This window comes from Schistocerca piceifrons, chromosome 5 (assembly GCF_021461385.2).
Source record: "Schistocerca piceifrons isolate TAMUIC-IGC-003096 chromosome 5, iqSchPice1.1, whole genome shotgun sequence".
Lineage (NCBI taxonomy): Eukaryota > Metazoa > Arthropoda > Insecta > Orthoptera > Acrididae > Schistocerca > Schistocerca piceifrons.
The window spans coordinates 251,803,914-251,826,742 of record NC_060142.1 but is presented as its reverse complement, the minus strand read 5'-3'; the positions used below and the strand labels follow the sequence as shown (position 1 = coordinate 251,826,742).

Sequence of the window (22,829 nt, the reverse complement as noted above, 5' to 3'; positions counted from 1 at the left end):
GTGCATTTTGTGCCATTTAAGGGAATGGGGTAGGTAACACAAATTTTAAGCTTTTTTTTTTTAAAAAAAAGAAAATCTTGATTCATGTGAGCATTTGTTATGCACTTGGCACGTTCCGCATCATAACGGATTCCGTGAGATTGGTCAATGGAACAAGTAACTAACATCAGGACGCCTAGGTAGCTTGATAACAGTGAGCTATCTTTTACTAATAAACAGCTCTGCTAAGAGACGTACTGCAACCAATGTCGATATTTACGCTTTATTTTACGCTCTTATCAGCGGAACGTGTTATAATGAAACTATGTGCCTCATTTGTAAGGTCTTCTTTGCAAGTAGCAGATATAAACGAAAGTTGTATTCCTCTTTACACGTCTATAATTTCCATGACACTGCCTTATACGTTGTGAATGAAAAAATGTCGCTCCAAATCTAGGTAGTTGTTCCATCAGCTTCTAGTCCTATACCATTCCAAGTGCTTCATTACTGTTTTCATTTATTCTTTAGGGAATTTATACTCAGTGCCCCACTTCACAGCTGTTGAAAACTTCGGTAAGAGATTTTGGTATGATTATTTAATGTAGCTATTTCAGATAGTGCCTTTCCTAACAGGTTCAATGCAGCTATTAAGTCCATTTCCTTAACTCTCTTAAACTGCAAGAGTTTAGATGCTAGGGTGACATTTCTTTAAGACGTTGCAAGGGATTACTAAAGGCTTTACTAAAGCGTGGGATTCAGTTGTCTTTTTAGGAATTTCTGCAATTATTTCACTACAGTTCTTAATCTCGAAAAATATTAGCGGCAGGTAAATGAAAATTGAACACCCGCCACAACGGGACCATGGAATGGTTCCATTCAAAAGTAATGACCACATGCGTTGAGACATTTGTCCCATAGGGAGACGAGGTGATCAATTCCTTTCTCGTAGAGCGTGGTCGGCCGCTGACAGCTCCGCAACAATACCCACTATTGCACTGCCTCGTGTGACTGAAACCGGCGTCTACGCATATCTTTCTCCAGGTCGCCAATGATGTGAATATCACACGGCGAAAGGTCCACTACACAGAGGATGTTTCAGTGTTTGCCAACCAAATCGTTGGAGCGTAGCCTTCGTCCGATTGGGAGTCTGGGGGCGGGCATTATCGTTAAACAGGACGATTCCGTCCGATAACTTTCCTGGGCGTTTTGACTTTGTGGCGTGTCGCAGTTTTTGCAGTGTCTTCATAGCGCTGCGCCCTGACTTGTTTCACGCCTGGCGAACTGGAAGAGCAGAGCTCCCCTGCAGTCGGAGAAGAAGGTCATCATGACCTTACCGGAACTAGTGTCAACAGCTTTTAATTTCTTTGTGGGAGAGATGTGTGATGTTTCCGCTGTTGACTTTGCCGTTTGTCCCCATGCTGTCGGAAAGCTGTTGGATGGAATCATTCCGTACACGATAAGGTCCGAACCCACGCTGCCAATAGGACGAATACCACGCTTCAGCGATTTGTTTGACAAACACTGCAACATCCTCTGTGCAGTGGCCCTTTCGCCGTGTGATTATCACATATTTGGCAACCTGACCAAAGACATGTATGGACGTCGGTTTCAGTCGGACGAGGAAGCGCAAGAGCGGGTGCGGTTGTGGAACCGTTAGCAGTCGATCGCTTTCTGCGAAAAAGGAGTTGATCGACTCGTCTCGAAATTTAATGTGGTTTAATGCTTTACTCGGCAACATTTTCGGGAGAAGTTGGGGGATTTCGAGTTTTCAGAAGCCCACCACCCTGCCCCCACCCTTATCCTGCCGGTCAGGATTTTTAGTATGTTGTTTGTAGCGCTTCCTCCTACCACGGTACAAAACTTCTCGACTGCACTAATTTTTCCGCTGCTTGACCTCTTATGGCTTTTTGTTGATGGGCTTCCATCGAATATTGCCTTTATGTTCCTCGATTCGTTCTTTCACCGTTCTTTTCTTAACTTGTGTGTTCGGTACGGGTAAAGGACGCTCGCCAATCGATAGAAGCAGCTTATTGTAAATGAAATACTTTTCAACACAGCAGGTGTAAGGTATTATTTTTGCGCCAAGGGGGCCCTTGTCCTCATGGGTCCGAGGAAACTGCCTAAGATGCCCCAGCCTACGTACACCCCAACCAGTAACGCTCTCGCGCTGACTAACCAATCCCGCGACGAAGCGCGTCGCTCTACGTTGGATGTACATACATACACACACACCCACACACACACACACACACACACACACACACACACACATACGGCACAGTGGTTAGAACATTGGACTCGCATTCGGTAGGACGACGGTTCAAACCCGCGTCCGACCATCCTCATTTGGATTTCCTAAATCGTTTCAGGCAAATGCTGGGACGGTTGCTTTGAAAGGGAACAGCCGACTTCCTTCCCCACCCTTCCCTAATTCAATGGGACCGATGACCTCACTGTTTGGTCCCCTCCGCAAAATCAACCAACCACCCTCTCTCTCTCTCTCTTCTGTTAATCCAACATTGTAGGGGTCCCACATTGATGAGCAATACTCAACGATCAGTCGAACCAGGGTTTTATAGGCCACTTTTTCGCACATGAATAACATTTCCTTAACATTCTTTCATTAAATCTCAGCCTGACATCAGCTATAATTGTTTTCTGTGGTAACTGCACTTTAGATAGAGTCAAATCCGGTATCTGCACCAAACATTGGTTCTCCGCACGTCCTATGTTTTGCTCCAGTCTTCTGGCGTTGCAGGTTACCTACAGACAACAGGCTAAATTTACAAATGGCTCTGAGTACTATGGGACTTAACATCTGTGGTCATCAGTCCCCTAGAACTTAGAACTACTTAAACAAGGACATCACACACATCCATGCCCGAGGCAGGATTCGAACCTGCGACCGTAGCAGTCGCGCGGTTCCGGGCTGAACGCCTAGAACCGCTCGGCCAGCGCGGCCGGCGCTAAATTTAGAGCAACTTGTCGTGACAGAGTAAATAACAGACCAAATAATGTAGTCGATTTAACATTTTCCACGTTACCCACCTCTCTTTGCACTTCTCAAGTTGTCCCAGGGAATATTCACAAAATTAATATGATCGTACATAACGGCGTCTGCCCTCGTTTTAAATATGGAGTATTTCAGATAATGACATAGGTTGCTTTCTTCTTCGTCTTCAACGACAAATGAAACTCATGCGGTAGCCAAGATATTGGTAGTTAAGCGAGTTGCTAATCGAACACGAAACAGACAAAAAGCAACACAAACCGTACGCTGAATGGCGTAACTAAACTAATTAATTTAGTCTTCAAAGAGGAAATGTGCAATATGATGATATTCAATGTTGGAATGATGAATGGTTGGTAATATAATGAAAATCTTCGTGTACATTATGGAGGTGATGCTGATAATTGTTCAAATGGTGGCCTCGAGGAAGTACAAGACTCAATGTCGGTGATTGAGGCTGGGTGAAGTAATTAGAGATGGTGAAATATCGGTATTGGTGTAAGTGAGAAGAGGATGAATGTAAAAATGGCGTGAGGGTTGAAAGAAAAAAATTCATGAGTTTGGGATCGCATCACGTATAGGTTTGGACGACGAGGATTTTGCTACGAGCTAATGAAACCAGTACCGAAAGAGGAAATTTATTACAATGGCACCATCATGGGTTTACTAAGGACATGGAGATCGGTAATGTGTTTAACTTTTTGTGTTGATGATGGTGCCGAACGGAATTTGAAACCTTTGACGTGTTGCGATTAATGATCTGGATGTCTGAAGATTTTCGTTTTTGATGAGCAAAACTAGAGAAATATTTAACAAGCGATCTGTGCATTTCCTCTACAAATTACTACCTAGGTTTCTGCACCATACAAGAGAACACTACAGACCCGGAGCGGCTCGTCGTTTCCGGACCGGGGAAGACTGGGACATCTCCATTTACTTTAATAACCAACTAAGTAATAACATTAAACATGATTTCCAAGATAAGATCTATAATTATCATATTTAGCCGCCGACCTCACATTTCCCGACACATTATCACAACGAACCGTGCTAAAAATGACGCGTTTTGGAGAGTTACTCAATGCGGTGTTTCACGGACTCTTTGCATGCTCAATGTTTTTCGTGTTTTCATTCTGAACTTAAAGTTTTTCGTGTGTGTTCAATCCGCGGTGTTTATGAGGTTGCGTGACGGAATAATGAGGTTCCGTGCAGTCACGGGCCCTGTGCTGTGAGTAGCTGACAGAAGCAGAGCGAACAGCCCCGATATTCATTTAAGTGTTTGCTAAGCTAACATGCCATGATTGTTGGTTTTCGTATTTGTACATGCGAATTACGAAAACATGCAGTTTGAGTTATATACCGCGTTAAAGATCTCTCCGAAACGCATCATTTCTCGTGCGGAAGCAGGCATAGGCAACCTTTGACGACCTGCGGACATGATTCATATACTTAAGCTCGCGGGGCGGTTCGTCACGTAACGTGACAGCAGAGCTCCTAAAGTCAAAACTGTAGCGCCCATGACGGTAATGTTTGTGGGGTAACGCACCGATACGAATGACACCCATTTCCCGGCACGCAACGACAACAAATCGGGCCTCAAGACACGTGTTTTTGAGACAACAATCATTCTATTTTCATCCTGTCTTCAGATACATTTATTGACGCGTTTTGGACATCGTTTCTTTTATTATGATGTTTTACAATAGCTGTTTTAAACACATTTGTTGCAAAACTCTGCAACACCGTTAGTGAAAAAACAATGTTAATGACGCGTAAATAAATGTAAACATCGTAAACAAATGCAAACACTTGAAGATGGGATGCCAGGCATCATGAAATGTCATTTTGAATTACTTTCAGTCTCAACAGTTACGGTACTCTAATACGTCCACAATCAAGGGGAGTCCATGCGATTGTTTGTGTGGGGGGAGGGAGGGCCTAGACGTGGGGGTATGAAGTATTAGACGAATGACGACTTATAAGTAGCCGTAAAAAAGTTCCAGTTCCGACCTAGTTAAAAACCTGTATGATACCGACTTTTACATCATTTTCTTGAAAGATAACGCCTGACTACATAATATTTTTCTTTGCCCTGAGTGCTAGGGGGAGGGGTTCGGCCCCCACTCCTGACCCGCGTATGGGCGCCCATGGTTCACAATGAACAAGAATTATTTACTAATGCTAATACGAGAAAGAATAGAAATAGAAAATAGAGCAATGAGACTGGCAGTTCCAGTCCCCATGCAACTAGGAGTAATGTGGCGATTTTTTTTCCACAGGCAGGTCATTAGGACGTTTGAAATTTAGTGTGTTAATATTCACAAACACTATTAGCAAACAGTTTTTAAAAGTATTTGTCCAAAATGACTTATCTCATAGGCAGGGGTTGTCCCTGTAACACTAAATATATGAAACCATAATTTCTTTCTTCATTTTAAAGTTTAAAAGTCTAAATCGCTTGAACTTAGCGTACTTTGGCTGTATTACACAGAAGCTATATTAGAATAATGCAAACAACAGAATGGCAAACATCCGGAAATGCGTCATGGGGGAAATACAATGCGAGCGCCTCTCACTCTCCCCAACGAATTTTTTCTGCAGGTCTGTTTGAAGCCGATCGCGGGCGGAATCCGGACCGGGGGGCGTCGATTGTCTACCTCTGTACTTGAGTGTCAGGAAATATGATGTCCATGACTAAACATACTGCTATACAGGTATGTTGCTCCACTGAAATTATAATTCACTCTTGATTAGATTTGTACTGTTTTTGTTCTTAATTGATGCTTAGTTTGGGTCTGGGTGCACCAGATTCCTTCACTTACACCTAAAGCACAAGTTCCAAATTTTTTATTAATAAATTGCTGACTGAATTCATATTGTGATGTTTTCAGACTCGCGGTATGCTACGTTTATTCATAAGAAAATAAAACACACAAGAAGTCAGGCACAATACACTCACAAAAGCCGGCCGAAGTGGCCGAGCGGTTCTAGGCGCTTCAGTCTGGAACCGCGCGACCGCTACTGTCGCAGGTTCGAATCCAGCCTCGGGCATGGATGTGTGTGATGTCCTTAGGTTAGTTAGGATTAAGTAGTTCTAAGTTCTAGGGGACTGATGACCTCAGATGTTAAGTTCCATAGTGCTCAGAGCCATTTGAACCATTTTGAACACTCACAAAAACATATTCGCTAATAACGCTCTTTATCCCGCAAACGCCGTCAGCAAGCACGAATATTTGTAGAAACTAAACGTAACAGGACATGTTTCGCGCGCTTATTTGTTCTAATCATGCGTGAAACCCTCGTTACGTGGTGCCACTTATGTTAGCGCATTGTAGTGCACTCCACCGATACATTTACAAACTTAGCATGCCTTTCCTGTAGCGGATAGAAGAGCCAATGTTAGAAATAAAAAAAAAATCTAATGTAGTATTGTCAAAATATCAATATTAAACGTCGATTAATGACACATCAATGCATAAGCATCATTCCATGTCAACTCACTAGGCTTCAAAGCCCGACCCTCACGGGTTTCGATGAAATTTTCTCTGAAAATTCGCCCATGTACCCAATGAACACTGGTGAATTTTGTCAGTCGAACAATACTGGACGAGCTATAGTCACTTGTCTGACTCCATGCGCGACTTTGCGCAGAGCGAGCGTGAATTTGTAGCGACTTTGAGCTGTTATATCTCGGGCAATATTTTGTTGGAAGAAATGAAATTTGACCATCTTGTACAATTGTATGCGTTCTCTTATAAATAATAATGAAAAGAATTTTACGAGCTATATTCAACCAGAAAATTTTGGACGAAACCTTGAGATGTTTGCTGTCTGCTTACAAGTCCGTTTGCTAAGTACCGCGTCTCCGATTCTCAAATCTGTAAGAGTATCTCGCATAGGGGCCAAGCGAAAAAAAATTTTGATTTTGATTTTCAACTTTTCAACATTGCAACATTATTGAGATATCAACGGAACAATGCTGTTATTATCAGACAGGTATCACTATAAGGTTTTGGAACTTAAATTAAGAAATAAAATTACAGACTTTGGAACATGGATGGAGAACACCACTGCACAGCTATCGGATGTGACCCTTATGGGAATAGGGTTGCCGGTTCTTGTAGCGGTAGTGCCAACGTCACCATACGCCATTGCAATTTAATGAGGTATTACATGTCACTTTTAAAAATACAAACCACGAACCACATGTAATGAAACATGGACAACGGGTTGCTGTAATGTAGTCTGTTGCCATCGTCCTTTCCCTCAATTCCATCAATTTCGGGTATTGTTAGCACACACTAGAAAATCGAACGTGATCTTCTGATTGTTTGAAAATATGCCCTTTCCAACTGCGATTAGTTTGAAGTCAGTTATGGGTAACAAATTTTGTAAAAGCAATTGAATGTGATATATTTTTGTAATTTTTACGAAAGAGGCAGAGTCTGAACAGATTTCGTAGAAATTAAGAAAGCAGTACGTTAATGATATTTTGTATTTAAAACCCACCTGTTGCTAAGTTGTGGTTTACCAAGTTTCATGTTCATCATGCCTTTAATCAACCAACCACTATTGAGGGGAGTGGGGCTTATAACACTTTGCTTCGAATGAGAGTTGTTTATGAAGCTTTAATAGAAAACGGCATTTGTAAAAGAAGTGACAAATATGGTCTACTTTCACCTTTTCACAAAAATCGTCATTTTTATTGAAAAGTAGTAGGTGACTGAATTTTGTATTCCACATCCTTTTGCTACCGAGTTATTTCACATTTGCATGTTCAGCAAGCGGTTACTTTAAGAGATATAAGAACTCGTAATTTACATATTTTTCGTTCTGCGATTTTCGCGCCCAACTTTGAATCAAATTATCTAGCATTGTTAGCCCGGGATGGATGATCAAATACATTTTAACGGCTAAAATCATGGTCTTTCTAATGAGTCCCGTTTGCAAAGTTTTATAGAACACAGCTTTTTTTTTTTTTTTTTTTTTTTTTTTTTTTTTTTTTTTTTTTTTTTTTTTTTTTTTTTTTTTTGCAAAATCAGCTCGACAGTACCCGCAAATATGCAAGTATGATCATTTTACAAAAATCAAAAATCCAAGTTTTGCACTCCATTTATTAAATATTGGAAATGTATTCAGTATTCATTATTCAGCATTGGGGATGAAACTTTGTATCTGTTTACTTTGTTTTGTTAGGTTACTACATGCCATCTTTTTCACGCCCATATGCATTTAATTTTTGGATGAATTCGTCCAAAATTTTGTGGTTGAAAATGGCTTGTAAATTTCTTTTCATTATTATTATTATTAAGATATTGCATAAAGTAGTACAAGATAGCCCAATTTCAAAAAATATTGCCCCAGATATAACAACTAAAATTCGCCAGGAATTCACGCTAGCTCCGCGCGAAGTCGCGTATGGAGTCAAAGTGACTGTATCTCGGCCAGTATTGTTTCATTGGGAACATGGGCGGACGTTCACATAAAATTCCGTCGAAATCCGTGATGGTCGAGCAGTAAAATATTCTGAAATCAGACGATTTGACGTGGAATGACCGATAATATATACAGAGACAAGGATTCGATAGTGCAGTTCAGGCAATCCGTTGTTTCCCTCTCGTTGTAAGCAACAAAACGTGAAAATTGATGGTAGGCTGAACGAATCGTTGTTTCGGGAGGCCCGTAAATGCTGCACTCGGCAGAAGCCACGGCGCCAAACATCTGCTATACGTAGAGCCAACCAGCATTTCAAGATGCAGGCTATGACTACATCTACAAGTTAGCTAGCTACTACACACTCGACAAAAATCACTCGATGTCCACTGTTCCAAAATAGTTATTTGTTGTTATTAAATTCATCTGTGGACTGTTCAAAATGCGTCCTGATAATTTAAATTCTGTAATTCATTATTAAGAAATATTTTTTAATATGTATTTTTGAGGCGGCTTCACTTCAGGACTTTTGACTATGAGCTGTACCTGCTCCAGACAAATCATTTTTATCAATCGTTTCTTGCAGAGAGATTAATAATGCCGGAAAATATCCTCCTGCTCTCTACATATCCTAGTTTTTGCAGAATACTGAAGTAACTAGACAAGAAGAATGAGCTCTTATATGATGATTCAAAAGATGGAATAGACACCGTCATTCCTCATTCTAGTTTATATTAAACAATATATTACTAATAATAATAACTTATAATTACTACAGCCGTACTGCGGGAGACGTCATTTTTTAATCGCGCATCCGGGGCCACCATTTACGACACGCAGCTGACAACGGCCTCTTGAGGGAGCTGTGTGGCCGTGTGGGGTTAGCCGCCCACGCGCAGTAGCAACGCCAATGCCATCTGGCGGCTGGCGTAGTACTGCCGCCGGCAGAGGCGGTGGAGAAGCAGAAGGCTTCGGATGGACGCTCGCAGTAATGGCCTGGGCCCGATGGAGCCTGTCTACGCCGCCGTCGATAGGGACCCAACCGCCACAGATCGGTGAGTCAGAGAACATTTTCCGCACTACACAGTGCTTTCAAACTGTAAAAAAGAAATTGCTCCAGTAAGCTAAATTCATATGACGAGTAGATATCTTATAAATTTACAAACAAAAGTTATGTTTAGGTAAATTGATGTAGGAGTCAGGCTTGTTATTCTACAACGGGAAACACGGATAGATTTCGCATATGCACATTACAGTGCCTTAGATGTGAGTGGAATAAACTGAATATAACGATTTTGTTAACTAAGCGCAGTTACCTTCCACTACTTGCGAATTCCCATGCTTTATTTTATTGTTTATGCAGTGTTTCAACGTTAAACTGTTGAGTTACGTGCTTCACCAGATCCCTATTTTTCAGCCAAACCTGTTAATATGTTCCTTAAATATCGCTATTATATATCACGTGTGCTAGATAAAAATACCGATCACGTTCTGTAATAATAGTTCTAATTGGTTAGTAACAGCAACTTATCGCAATAATCGCGTTTTATGACCGATTTTAGAAGATAATCTGTTGTCGTCGGACGGAAAGGTACTTCTCATGGGCTGTTGCTTACCCTGTCACAAGGGATATGTTTGAAATGAATTAAATGCACTAAAATGAAAAGAGCTTACCCTATCACATGCGGTATGGATGAAATGAATTAAATGCACTGAAATGAATAGAATGAATCAGTGGGGGATGAAATGAATGAAGATGCAATGACATGAAATGGTGCCGGTGTAAACCATTCAGATGTGCTGAATTTGTAGTGCAATGAATACATTGTGACACTCTTTCACATACAGCGAGACTCGCGTAAAGTATAACACCTTTTCACTTTGTGAACGGTTCATGGTATCAAAAAGAGATCTTTCGCGAATATCACAGGGGGACACACAATTTTGTTGCTTGTTTAATCCACTAAACTCTCGTATGGGCTGATATACTGATGGGCGTACTTTTTTTTAAGCCGAAAGATGTAGTTTTGGAGGCCATTCAAAAACTCTTGTACAGACAAGTACATTTAACATTGATGTTAAAAATTTTAGCTAAAATATTCTAGAAATACGTTAAAACTGAAAGTCAGAGTGTCCGGAATTCGCTGTTGTGGTGTATCCACCGCCAAGTGGGATTATCGTGTCAGCCTCAGTCGCTGCATCAAGCCTTTGGACTTTTTCTTGTTTCCACAGACATTTAAACATGAGTACATACACAAAGCGGTTCGTGCACGACAGTGCACAGCACCAGTATGTTGCAAAACGCCGCGTGCGAAAATACGGAGGAATCAAGTGTTTTGCATAGCCCCTGGCTTAGCGATCAGAACAACGGGCACATAGCACCTATCCTACAGTATAGAGTCAAAATTTAAACATTAACATTCCTCAAGCCCAGCGAAATTGAGTAAATCCGTTGGTTCTTTTGCATGAGGTGGATAGACCTTAGGCGGCTTCTAAAAGCACCATTGGTTCACGGGAGGTTCCTGAGAAAATCCAGAAAAACCATGATTTCTGTGTACCAAAAATACCAGTTATGTGGACAGCCACTTCTGTAATTGCTATTCACGGCAGATTGTCAAAATTCTTTCCGTATGTTCTTAAGATGGCCAACGGCCTTGCCGCAGAGGTAACACCGGTCCCCGTCAGATCACCGAAGTTAAGCTCTGTCGCGCTGGGCTAGCACTTGGATGGGTGACCATCCGGTCTGCCGAGCGCTGTTGACAAGCGGGGTGCACTCAGCCCTTGTGAAGCAAACCGAGGAGCTACTTGATTGAGAAGTAGCGGCTCCGGTCTCGGAAACTGACATACGGCCGGAAGAGCGGTTTGTTGACCACATGCCTCTCCATATGAACATCCGCTGACGCCTCTGGACTGAGGATAACACGGTGGCCTGTTGGTACCGTTGGGCCTTCATGGGCTGGTCGGGGGGGGGGGGGGAGTTTAGTTTTTTATGTTCTTAAGACGGTATTCTCCGGGAACCTTAAAACTGTTTTCAGTATCTCTGCTCGTTACCGAGATCCGGCGGTTCGAAGTCACTATACTTAAGCACATAAAATACACTGGTGTCCAAAATTAAAGCAAGAAAAGGAAATTTTGAAAGGTTGTGTTTATTTTGCACAAAACAGTATAAACAGATGACAGTAAAGTAGAAACAATGTAAAGAATACACAACGTAAATATTTGCAATATGCATAACGGCAGACAAAAATATCCTTCGTTTTCTCCAACTGAACGGATTTGCACACGTATTCCGACAACTGGTTAATGTGCTCAATATGGGGTGTGACCACCTCCGGCAGCAATACAGGCCTGACAACGACGGGGCATGCTGTGAATATCATCAATCTCATGGTGAGGCAATTACGCCTATTCTTCCTGGAGAGGTGCTCGCAAGTCTTGGAGAGTGGCAGGTGGATGCTGAAGTGATGCAGTCCGCCTTCTAGTGTAGACCAGACATTCTCTATGGGATTCAAATCGAGAAAGCGAGCAGGCCACGCCATACGTGCTATATCTCCCGTTTCCAAGAAAACATCAATCGCTCTTGCTCTATGTCGTCGATCATTATCGTCCATCAATACGAAGTCTTGTCCTCATCACCTAGCAACAGCCGCACATGAGTTCCCAAGATCTCGTCACTATACCTGACAGCAGTTAAACCTTGCCGATTTACCCATACAGTTTCATGAAGAGGTGTTCATGTGGTCAACATAATACCCGACCACAGCATTCGGAATCCTCCTCGATATAGGCCTCTTTCCATAATGTTTGGGTCCCGAAATCATGTTCCACGTTTCTTCCTGATGCGAATGCGCCGACAACCACTTTCCAGACATATGGACTCATCTGTGAAAAGAACATTTGCTCACTGTTCAACTGACCAGGTGGCATGTTAACGACTCCCCTTTAGACGTTCCATTTTGTGAAGACGCGTCAAAGGTACACATACAGCAAGTCTCCAACAACAAAGGCTACTCTGCCGAAGCTTTCTGGACAACGCTTATCTCGATACGACAAGTCCAGTGGATGCTGCGAGGTCAGATGCCAGTTGCCGTGCAGTGATAAGACGATACCATCGTGCTCTTACATCCAAATAACGATCCTCTCTTTCTGATATCACACGTCAAACGTGGTCGGCCTTGCCCTGGTCTTTGGGGTACTGTTTCGGTCTATATAAATTGTTGCCACAACCGAGAAACAACAGAACGATTCACATTAAACCATCGGCCCTCATCAGTTTGCGACTGTCCTGCTTCCATTCTTCTTATGGTCCTCCACTGCAGAGAGTCTGGTAGACGTCTTCTTCGTGCCATGCTGCACCGTCGGTGATTGTGTACACAGCGAGTGTGATTGTGGGACTACCCGCAAACACTACCCCGTCTGATAGGTGCTGGGTTGGGTTGTTTGGGGAAGGAGACCAGACAGCGAGGTCATCGGTTTCAACGGATTAGGGAAGAACGGGGAAGGAAATCGGCCGTGCCCTTTAAAAGGAACCATCCCGGCATTTGCCTGGAGCGATTTAGGGAAATCGCTTGATAGGTGCCCCGACGTCAGGTTGACATGGTTGTCCGTTGACTGGAATGCCACTTTCCGTGCAGAAGACGATTGTACGGACATTTGTTGACAGTTCGTATGATTACACAGTGAATTAGACACAACACGGGGAAATAGCGGTTCGTTGCTGTAGCTTTGGACGCCGGTGTAAGTATGTAGTCTCCAGTCTGAGGCGTAAATGTAGTTTTAACTGACGCAGTGAACTCATGGAAAGGGTTTTAGGATAATCGCAAAGGTTCTGAGATTTTCAAACTATGTTTTTAGTTAGCCTTTTTTTACCAATAAAACTATGTGCCATGCTGCCTCTGTATAATGGGCACTTCACGTCTATACAAATATGCCCGAAGTGGTACTGTAGTGACAAAAGTGGGCTAGAACAGGTCAACATGCGTGGAAAGAACTCAAAATGACTACCAAAAATTATTTGAAACTGGGAAGACGGCAGATTCGGTACAATATTTCTAATAAGATTTTTACTCTGTGAAGATCGCGGGCGTTTCCGATCCATTGCGATCGAAGAACGAAATATCCACCAAATTTTAAAGCAAAAGATTATACGTTAACCTATATTGTGCATACTTATTTGTTTTCATACGTGTCAAAGTACATAAATGTGTCGAAAAATATAAATAAACTGTCAAAACTTTGTCTTGCACAGTTAGGTCAAGCAACACATCCAGCTGTGGCAGGGAAAAGAAGGGAAACGATCACATAATCCTTGACACTAATGCCGCCTTGCAGAGTAACCACGAGGATCATGGAATACCACTCTATGACTGCCCAGATCATCACCAAACCCCTGGCATGTTTCACTCTTGCTACGTAAACTCAGTTATAAGTTGCAAACAAACAAGACTCCGTCCAAATGACATTTTTCCATTGCTCTATAGTCTGGGATTTACGGCTGGAGCTCCATTCGTTTTGTTTTGGTGCTCACAGGGCTCGCGAGTGCGACATTCAGTTCTGCAGTGACTTTTGCAGCTGCTTCTCATTTATCGGCCGAACCTTCTTCAATGATAGCTCAACATACATTTTCGTGCACATTGTGACGTAGCAGATGATGTTTTTCAGCTTCCCCTGTATGCTGTAATTTCCATGCGGTACCTCTTGAAACACCAAACACTTCATGTTTCTTCGTTACGGAAGCACCCACCACAAGAGCACCAGCAATTTGGCCAAGGTCGAATTCACTCATCTCGACATAATGCACTCACGACTACATAGAACACTGTTCTGACCACGACTGACACCAGCAACGTGTTGAGGACACTGCAGAGATCAGATAGAACAGTGCTACCTGCACGGTTGACTAGCATCTGCATTTATATACAAGCATGCATTTCTCGCGGTGTTCCATATTTTTGCCCAACCCCTGCATCCGGAATGAAGTGGGGTGCGCAGCTCCACGTACACAAATCACTCGATCGTAATTACGGAAGTTGCGCGTCCTATACGTAGTAGAGATCAGAAATGAGCTCGCTTTAAACTCGCCAGCGAGCCCTATGACGTCATCTTCGAACTCACCGTCTCCGTGTACTCGTAAACTTGACTTCGTGTGCTTCCGCCGCTGCCCACTCGTCACCTCATTTGGTTATCGGGTACAACTGCACTCGACTCGCTTTAAAAGAAGATCGGGTACACGAATTCACAAGTATAACTGCAGATTCGTGGCATTCTCGCTACATACGCAGCAGTTTTTAAAGAAATTTCCGCCATTATACTGTAAATTACTGTTATTTATTTGACACAATCACGATTTCGGCTCTATAGTCGTTCTCAAGTGCAAATTGAAATGACACAAAACTCCATACTTTTTAAGTGACAGAAGCAAGTTACACATGAATATAACGATCTACCGATTAGCAGTGAATGCTGTTGTGCTTATGGGCTTACATACATTTATATACGAGGGCATTTCGAAAAGTTAAGATACAATGGCTCGCAGTCCTTAAATAGAACATTTATTTAGAAAACGTCAGTTACATCTTATTAACTGGATTATTTGTTATTTTACGACATAATCACCCCCGTTATCCAAACATTTGTTAAGTCGGTGCACAAGCTTTTGTATCCCACAGTCATAGAAGGTTGCCGCCTGTTGTTGGACCCACATTTCAACTTCATCTATGATCTCTTTATCATCGTGGAATGATTTTCCACCAAGATGTGACTTCAGGTAACGGAAAACATGGAAGACGATGGGCGCAAGATCCGGGCAGTATGGCGGATGGTCCAATACGTCCCATTTGAATTGTTTGAGTACTGCTTTGGTTACGAGCGCTGTGTGAGGCAGAGCGTTGTCATGAAGCAAGCGGACTCCACTTGTCAGCATTCCCCTGCGTTTGTTTTGAATTGCTCTTTGAAGACGTTTCAAAGTCTCGCAATATGCAGCAGCATTAACTGTAGTTCCAGGAGGCATAAATTCTAACAGAAGGATGTCTTGTCTGTCCCAAAAAAACGGAAGCCATAATTTTCTACGCTGAAATCGACGTTTTGCATTTCTTGGCTTTTGGTGAATTCGAATGGTGCCATTGCATTGATTGTTGCTTGGATTCAGGTGTATAGTGATAAACCCACGTCTCGTCACCTGTCAAAATGTGATCAAGAAACTCATCACCTGCTTCAGCATAGCGTGTGAGGAAGTCGAGTGCAAAGCCCATCCTTTTCTTTTTGTGTTCTTCCGTTAACAGTTTTGGAACCCAGCGCGCGCACAATTTCCTGTACCCTAACTTGACAATCACAACATTGTAGAATTGTCCAGTATGATCTGATGCAATTCATTCAATGTGTCTATTCGCACGAATTGCTTCCTCCGTTCTCCGAAGAAGGGTATCAGAGATCTCAGATGGCCGACCTGTTCTTTGTTCGTCATGAACATCACTCCTACCTTCAGAGAAATGACGACACCATTTCGTTACATTTTGTCGATTCTTAATGTTCCTATAAACAGAAACAATTTCTTTGTGAATATCCGCTGGTCGTTGACCGTTTGCATGAGGGAAACGTATGACGGAGCGCACTTCGCATTTGGCGGGATTCTGAATCGGCGCAGACATTTTAAGCATGATCTGCTCCAACCAGAAGCAACGTTCAACTGCCGAACGACCTCGAGGAGAAAGATAACGGTTCAAGGTTAACACCAGTGTTGCCAACTTGCTCGCCAAAACTCGTCTGTTCCTCTGGTGTACGGTGTATCTTTACTTTCCGAAATTCCGTCGTAGATAACACGTTTTGAGAGACTACTGTAAATTTATTTTAATAATTATTATCCATTCAGAGAGTGTCTAACAATGACGTTGACATATACACATTTTCAAGCCATTACCAATTCTCAAAACATAAAATGAGGATGAAGTGCAGTCTCTAAATGGTGAGTAATTATAAAAATAAACTGTAAAATGAAGGGTAGGCCGAATGTAGGAAGTGAGAAGGAGCAGGAAAAGGTGAAATGCTTCTGTACTGCGTTTAAATTTAAATCACCTTTACTGTAGGAATAATTAGGGTTACATTAGGCTTACATAATTTGGCTAAGATGAGCACGTAGGAGCCAAGCTGCACATCAATCAAACATCGGCTAGAAGGTACACAGGCAAAAATCTGTAGTGGCTCGCCCACTATGAAATAGAAACGATGTTGCTTGCTCATCTACTCGGAATCAAATGGGTAGAATCTGGAGCGGCGTTTGTAGAGCTGCACAACCCCAGCTAGAGGGCGCTGTTCTGTGTCGGTGTCGTGGTGCCAACCTAGCAGAGCGCACCTATGTTGTGGCATCGTAGCTATCGATACCACATAAACGTAAGTTGCCATGACCAAATGAATACAGAAACCGCGCGTCTTTCTGTCACAGGGATGTAACAGTGACGTTGCCTAGTTCTCAGTTTTTCTTCTCATTGTGGATGCGGAATGAACAAGAATCCAACCATTTTACTTGCACTGGACGAAATTTGTGTTTTACTTCTGAAGCGTGAACTGTATCGTAAAACTTATTTCAGATATCACTCCTCCTCTAACCACATTTAGGATAGTATCTTTAGACTAATTAATTTTCATATTATAGCGGCCACAGTTTCTCAAAACATAGCGTCGTTAAAGAACATCCTGATCCCGTCAACGCTAATTTCGCCTTGTCAGTGCTACTTTAAGCAGCAAGCTCGTGTATTCATCTCCGTACTAACAATAAGTCGCAACCAGCCCAACAAAAATGGTTCAAATGGCTCTGAGCACTATGGGACTTAACATCTGAGGTCATCAGTCCCCTAGAACTTAGAACTACTTATACTTAACTAATCTAAGGACATCACACACATCCATGCCCGAGGCAGGATTCGAACCTGCGACCGTAGCGGTCGCGCGGTTCCCGACTGAGGCGCCTAGAACCGCTTGGTCACAACAGCCGTCAGCCCAACAACACTCTCCATGCTTCAGTAAGAAGGAACGACTGCAGCGCCACAGTTCTCAGACTCGTCATAATCGTCGATACTACAGCGGGAACTAGGGAAGCGCTTTAGCATTGATGGAACAGCGGCGATTTCATGCCTGAAGTGCGCATCCCGCAACATTAGACTAGTACTGGTTTCGTTTCTGATCTCCTATAGCGCTCCAAAGGTGGACCAACACGCTACTAAGTAGGTGGTCATAGTGATTTATCTCATCAGTGCAGTCCTCCTAGGGCATCTTTGACACACTAGAAATTAGTACATATTTCATTTTACAACAATCACAGCTGACGATGCATTTATATTTTACAAGGGCCAAGAGGAAATGTTTTTTGCCTTAGTGGCAAAGGCCTATCTTCTTGCTACCTATAGCTATGGAGTCTAGCACTAGAGTCCCACTTACCAGTGTTTGCACTGGAGTGACCAAATTATGCAGCCATACCTCTCAATTTTTGGAAAGCTTTTTGTTGCAAAATGTTTAAGAGCTGGCATTAACAAGCGTTATATCAGAGCATTCATTTTTTCAGAACTTTTGAATGTCGTCGGATATTATGGTATATTGATAATTTTTACTTTTTGGACTGTCTAACTACAACTGAATGAAACACAATTTTCGTGCCACACGTGTTTCGCCTTTATTTTTTGCAAGGCATATTCAGTGACAGGTTGCGTGGACGATTTTCTACATATTACGTTTCTGTTCCATTTATAGTGACGTTCCTCTTCTTATGATGGCCACTTGGGGATTTTTCCGCATTTCACAGCACTAGGAACTGGACACTTGTTTTGATGCAATTCCTAGTGCTGTGAAATGTGGAAGAAACCCTAAGTGGCAATTATAAGTACAGGAACGCCACCAAAAATGGAACAGAAACGTAATATGTAGAAAATCGGAATATGTAGAAAATCGTCCGTGCAACCTGGCACTAAAGATGACTTGCAAAAAATAAAGGCGAAACGTGTATGGCACGAAAATTGTGTTTCATTCAATTGTAGTCGGACGGTCCAAAAAGTAAAAATTATCAATATAGCGTATTATTGTATGCAACTGAGGAAGACAGGAATACAAAAGTTGAAGATGCCATCAGATGTGTATACTATTTAAAATTAAAAAAACCATAGTTGTTTCAATACATCGGTTGATAAAATATATAAGAGTATCAACCATAGAAGAAAATTACGTACCCCTCTACCTGCTATCGTTTTCCGGAAACTTCGGTTCGATATCATGAAGTGTTCACTAAATATAAGTGATATTACGTTGTACGCCACTCACCTTGTACATTAAATGATCAGAAGTACTCGGATACCGTAAGTAATAGGCAGTTGGCCACTAGATGCCAAGAAAAGCGGACACACCCGTATAAAAGGAGGCGGGGAGTACTGTGTGGAAGTAGCGAGAGCAGTGTGGCTCGGTCAGCACAGGTGAGTGACTTCGAACGTGGACTAGCCATTGCATGTCACTTGAGTAACAAATCCATCCGCGACATTTCAACTTCCTGCAGCTAAATTCGACTGCCGGTGACGAGAGTGTGACGTGAAAATGCGAAGCAACGACCACAGTTAAACCGAGACTAGCCAGTCTTTACATACTGATGGACAGGGACTGGCAATTTTTGCGAAGGATGGTTGTAAAAAAATCACATGAAATCAATGGAAGGAATCACTCATCGGTTCTAAAGTGCGACTAGCAGTCCAGCAGGCAAAATAACTGTGTGAGTTTAAACGAATGAGGTACCATAGTCGACAACTCATACCACACATAATGTCTGTGATCAGTACTAATAGATGCTAGAGACGCTGTTAATAGTAACGCCACTGGACAGTGAATGACTAGAAATGAGTGATCTGCAGTGATGAATGACGCTTTACCCTGTGGTAATCTGATGGAAGTGTTTGGGTTTGACGAACACCTGGGGAGCGTTAGCTGCCATCATGGGTAGTGCCAATAGTGAAGTACGCAGGAGGTGGTGTTACCGTATGGCGTGTTTTTCGTGTTTGCGGTGTGGTCCCCGTATTGTGCCTCGGGAAAGGCTAAATGCGGAAGAATATGAAACACATCTTAGAGCATAGTTTGTTGTGTACAGTGTAAGAACAATTCGGAAACTTTTGATCAGATTTTATACATTGTGGCAGGGCAAGGTACGATCTTCACACACACCATGTGGGAGAACCTATGATGCCAGTGTTCGGAAATCGTAGGTGGAATCATCAATGACATTGGCAGTTTGAACTACACATAGAGGCGTGACTAGTCTAATACTTAAGGCTATAAGTCGGGAATCCAGGTGCAGGTTCTGCTCTGGCACAGACTTACAATTTTATTACTCATTCTTTACATTACAGGCTAAGTGTATCTGTAAAGTTCGCACAGATATCATGTCATCGTTATAGTCCGTTCTTTTCATTTCAGTAGATTTTATTTCTTTTGTAGTCATCTATCAGCGTACAAAAGGCACAAACAAATTCAAAAGTCGCTCAGTTTTCCATCAGGTGCTCTACAGCGCGAATGTGCAGATACTGTCGGCGTCTACCATTGCCGTTCCGTGCTTAAAGGTCATTGTGATGCGTGATAAACCTACTTGAAGTTTCGCGTAAAATAAATGCAGCCAGTCACGAAACTAAAATTACTTTTATGAAGCCATTGAGTTGCTTCAAACATTGGAAGATTGCTAAACGGAAAGGTCACATACCAGTCACATTTTACTTCGGTACCTGAGGAGAAATTGTTCCATGCTTGCACATTTACCCCACGTGATTGTACAAAGTTCGTTCACAACTTCACTTGCGACTGAAATTAAATTATCTTAGCCATCGGCCGTTCTTTAGATTGTCGACTTAAGTGAGGAGGTGAGTATATTTTAGTATTACTTTACTGGTGCGTCATTTCTGTGAAAGTTTAACATCTTTCATTGTTTTCATTTTTAGTAAGCTACTAAAATAAAAAGCTGACAGTTCCAAATGTTTAAATGTGTGCGAAATCTTATGAGACTTACCTGCTAAGGTCATCAGTCCCTAAGCTTACACACTACTTAACCTAAATTATCCTAAGGACAAACACACACACCCATGCCCGAGGGACGACTCGAACCTTCGCCGGGACCAGCCGCACAGTCCATGACTGCAGCGCCTAAGACCGCTCGGCTAATCCCGCGCGGCAAAAAGTTGAGAGTGGTTAAATTAATAAAATGATGCGAAAAAGGGATAAGCGGTAAGAAATATGTATGCAATGAATCAGTACTGAAGCGAAATGATATGAGCGTCGGCACGCACTGGCGCGCAATGCAAGCACACACACACACACACACACACACACACACACACACACACAAAGACACACACACACACGCACACTCAATTCAATAAGATAATCACTATGCATCTGTAACCAAGTACTGTAAAACCAAAAAATTACAGTTAAGAGAGCGCAGATCATATTGCTGCGCTATAGATGTGCAGAAGTTGCACACTTCGTAGCACTCACACATATGATATTGTTAATAATATAGATACTGGTTCTAACAAACTCGTTTGCGCAGTAGGAGTTGACAACGAAAAAATTCTTAAGTTGCATCTTGAACAGCACTTAATTAGAAATTGAATTTTTGGAGATTTCCGGCAAGTTTTCGAAAGCGTATGTTCCTAGATAATGGACACCGTTCGCGACTGTAGTGAGTGACTTACACGGAAATGACAAAAGTCATGGAATGACGATGATGTCAAAAAAAAAAAAGTGTGTGAATTCTAATGGGACTTAACTGCTAAGGTCATCAGTCCCTAAGCTTAAACACTACTTAGCCTAAATTATCTTAAGGACAAACACACACACCCATGCCCGAGGGAGGACTCGAACCTCCGCCGGGACCAGCCACACAGTCCATGACTGCAGCGCCTAAGACCGCTCGGCTAATCCCGCGCGGCGGCGATGTTCTCACATACACATGGCGGTAGTATTGCGTACACAAGGTATAAAAGGGCAGTGCATTGGTGGAGCTGTCATTTGTACTCAGGTGATTCATGTGAAAAGGTTTCCGATGTGACTGTAGCCGCACGACGGGAGTAAGACTTTGAAAGCGGAGTGCTAGTTGGAGCTAGACGCATTCCATTTCGGCAATTGTTAGGAAATTCAATATTCCGAGATCCTCATTGTCAAGAGTGTGCCGAGAATAACGAATTTCAGGCATTGCCTCTCACCGCGGACAACGCAGTGACCGACCGCCTTCACTTAACGACACACACCATCTGGGTTTGTGTTGCTTTGTCAATGTTAACAGACAAGAAAGACCGCCTGAAATAACCACAGAAATCGCTGTGTAACGTGTGACTAATGTGTCCGGTAGGACAGTGCGGAAAAATTTGTCATTAATGGGCTGTGGCAGCAAAGGACCGCCACGAGTGACTTTGCTAACGGCAAGGCATTGCTTGCAGTGCTGGGTTCAAATGGCTCTGAGCACTATGGGACTTAACATCTTAGGTCATCAGTCCCCTAAACCTAACTAACCTAAGGACACCACACACATCCATGCCCGAGGCAGGATTCGAACCTGCGACCGTAGCAGTCCTGCGGTTCCGGACTGAAGCGCCTAGAACCGCACGGCCACCGCGGACGGCCTCTTGCAATGCTCTCCTGGGCACCAGACCATATCGGTTGGACTCTAGACGAAAGAAAACCGTGGCCTGGTCAGATGAGTCCCGATTTCACTTGGTAAGAGCTGATGATAGGGTGTGGGTGTAGCGCAGACCCCACGAAACCATGGACCCAACTTGTCAACAAGGCACTGTGCAAACTGGTGGTTGCTCCATAATGGTTTGGGCTGTGTTTACAAGGAATTGACTGGATCCTCTGGTCCAACTGAACTGATTGTTGGTTGGAAATGGTTATATTCGGATACTTGGAGACCATTTGCAGACATTCAAGGACTTCATGTTCCCAAACAACGAAGGAATGACAATGCGCCATGTCTCCGGGTGACAACTGTTCGCGATTGATTTGAAGAACATTCTGGAGAATTCGAGCGAGTGATTCGGCCACCCAGATCGCCCGGCATGAATCCCGTCGAATATTTATGGGAAATAACAGAGAGTTCGTTCCGTGCACAAAATCCTGCACCGGCAATACTTTCGTAGTTGTGGACGGCGGTATAGGCAGTACAGCTCAATATTTTTGCAAGGGACTTCCAACGACTTGTTGAGTCCATGCCACGTCAAGCTGCTGCACCACGCCAAGCAAAAGGAGGCATCCCATGATTTTGTCAGCTTAATGTAAAGTTAAGTGGTTTTGTAGATTGTTCTTATTCTTACAACTGACCCCGTAAACTTAGTTGTTGTTAACTTCCTGGCAGATCAAAACTGTGTGCCTGACCGAGAATTGAACTCGGGAC

General features: G+C 42.8%; 1 protein-coding gene and 1 pseudogene across 1 annotated transcript in view; both read left to right on the top strand.

Annotated features, from left to right (window-relative positions):
* The first annotated feature begins 9,385 nt into the window (after positions 1-9,385).
* LOC124798546 (pickpocket protein 28-like) overlaps positions 9,386-22,829 on the top strand; it is a 276,442-nt gene continuing 262,998 nt past the window's right edge. The window contains exon 1 of the mRNA XM_047261997.1: positions 9,386-9,477. Coding sequence (XP_047117953.1) covers positions 9,398-9,477 — 80 coding nt within the window. The 5' untranslated portion in view covers positions 9,386-9,397. The remainder of the gene's footprint in view (positions 9,478-22,829) is intronic.
* On the top strand, positions 11,067-11,184 carry LOC124799330 (annotated as a pseudogene).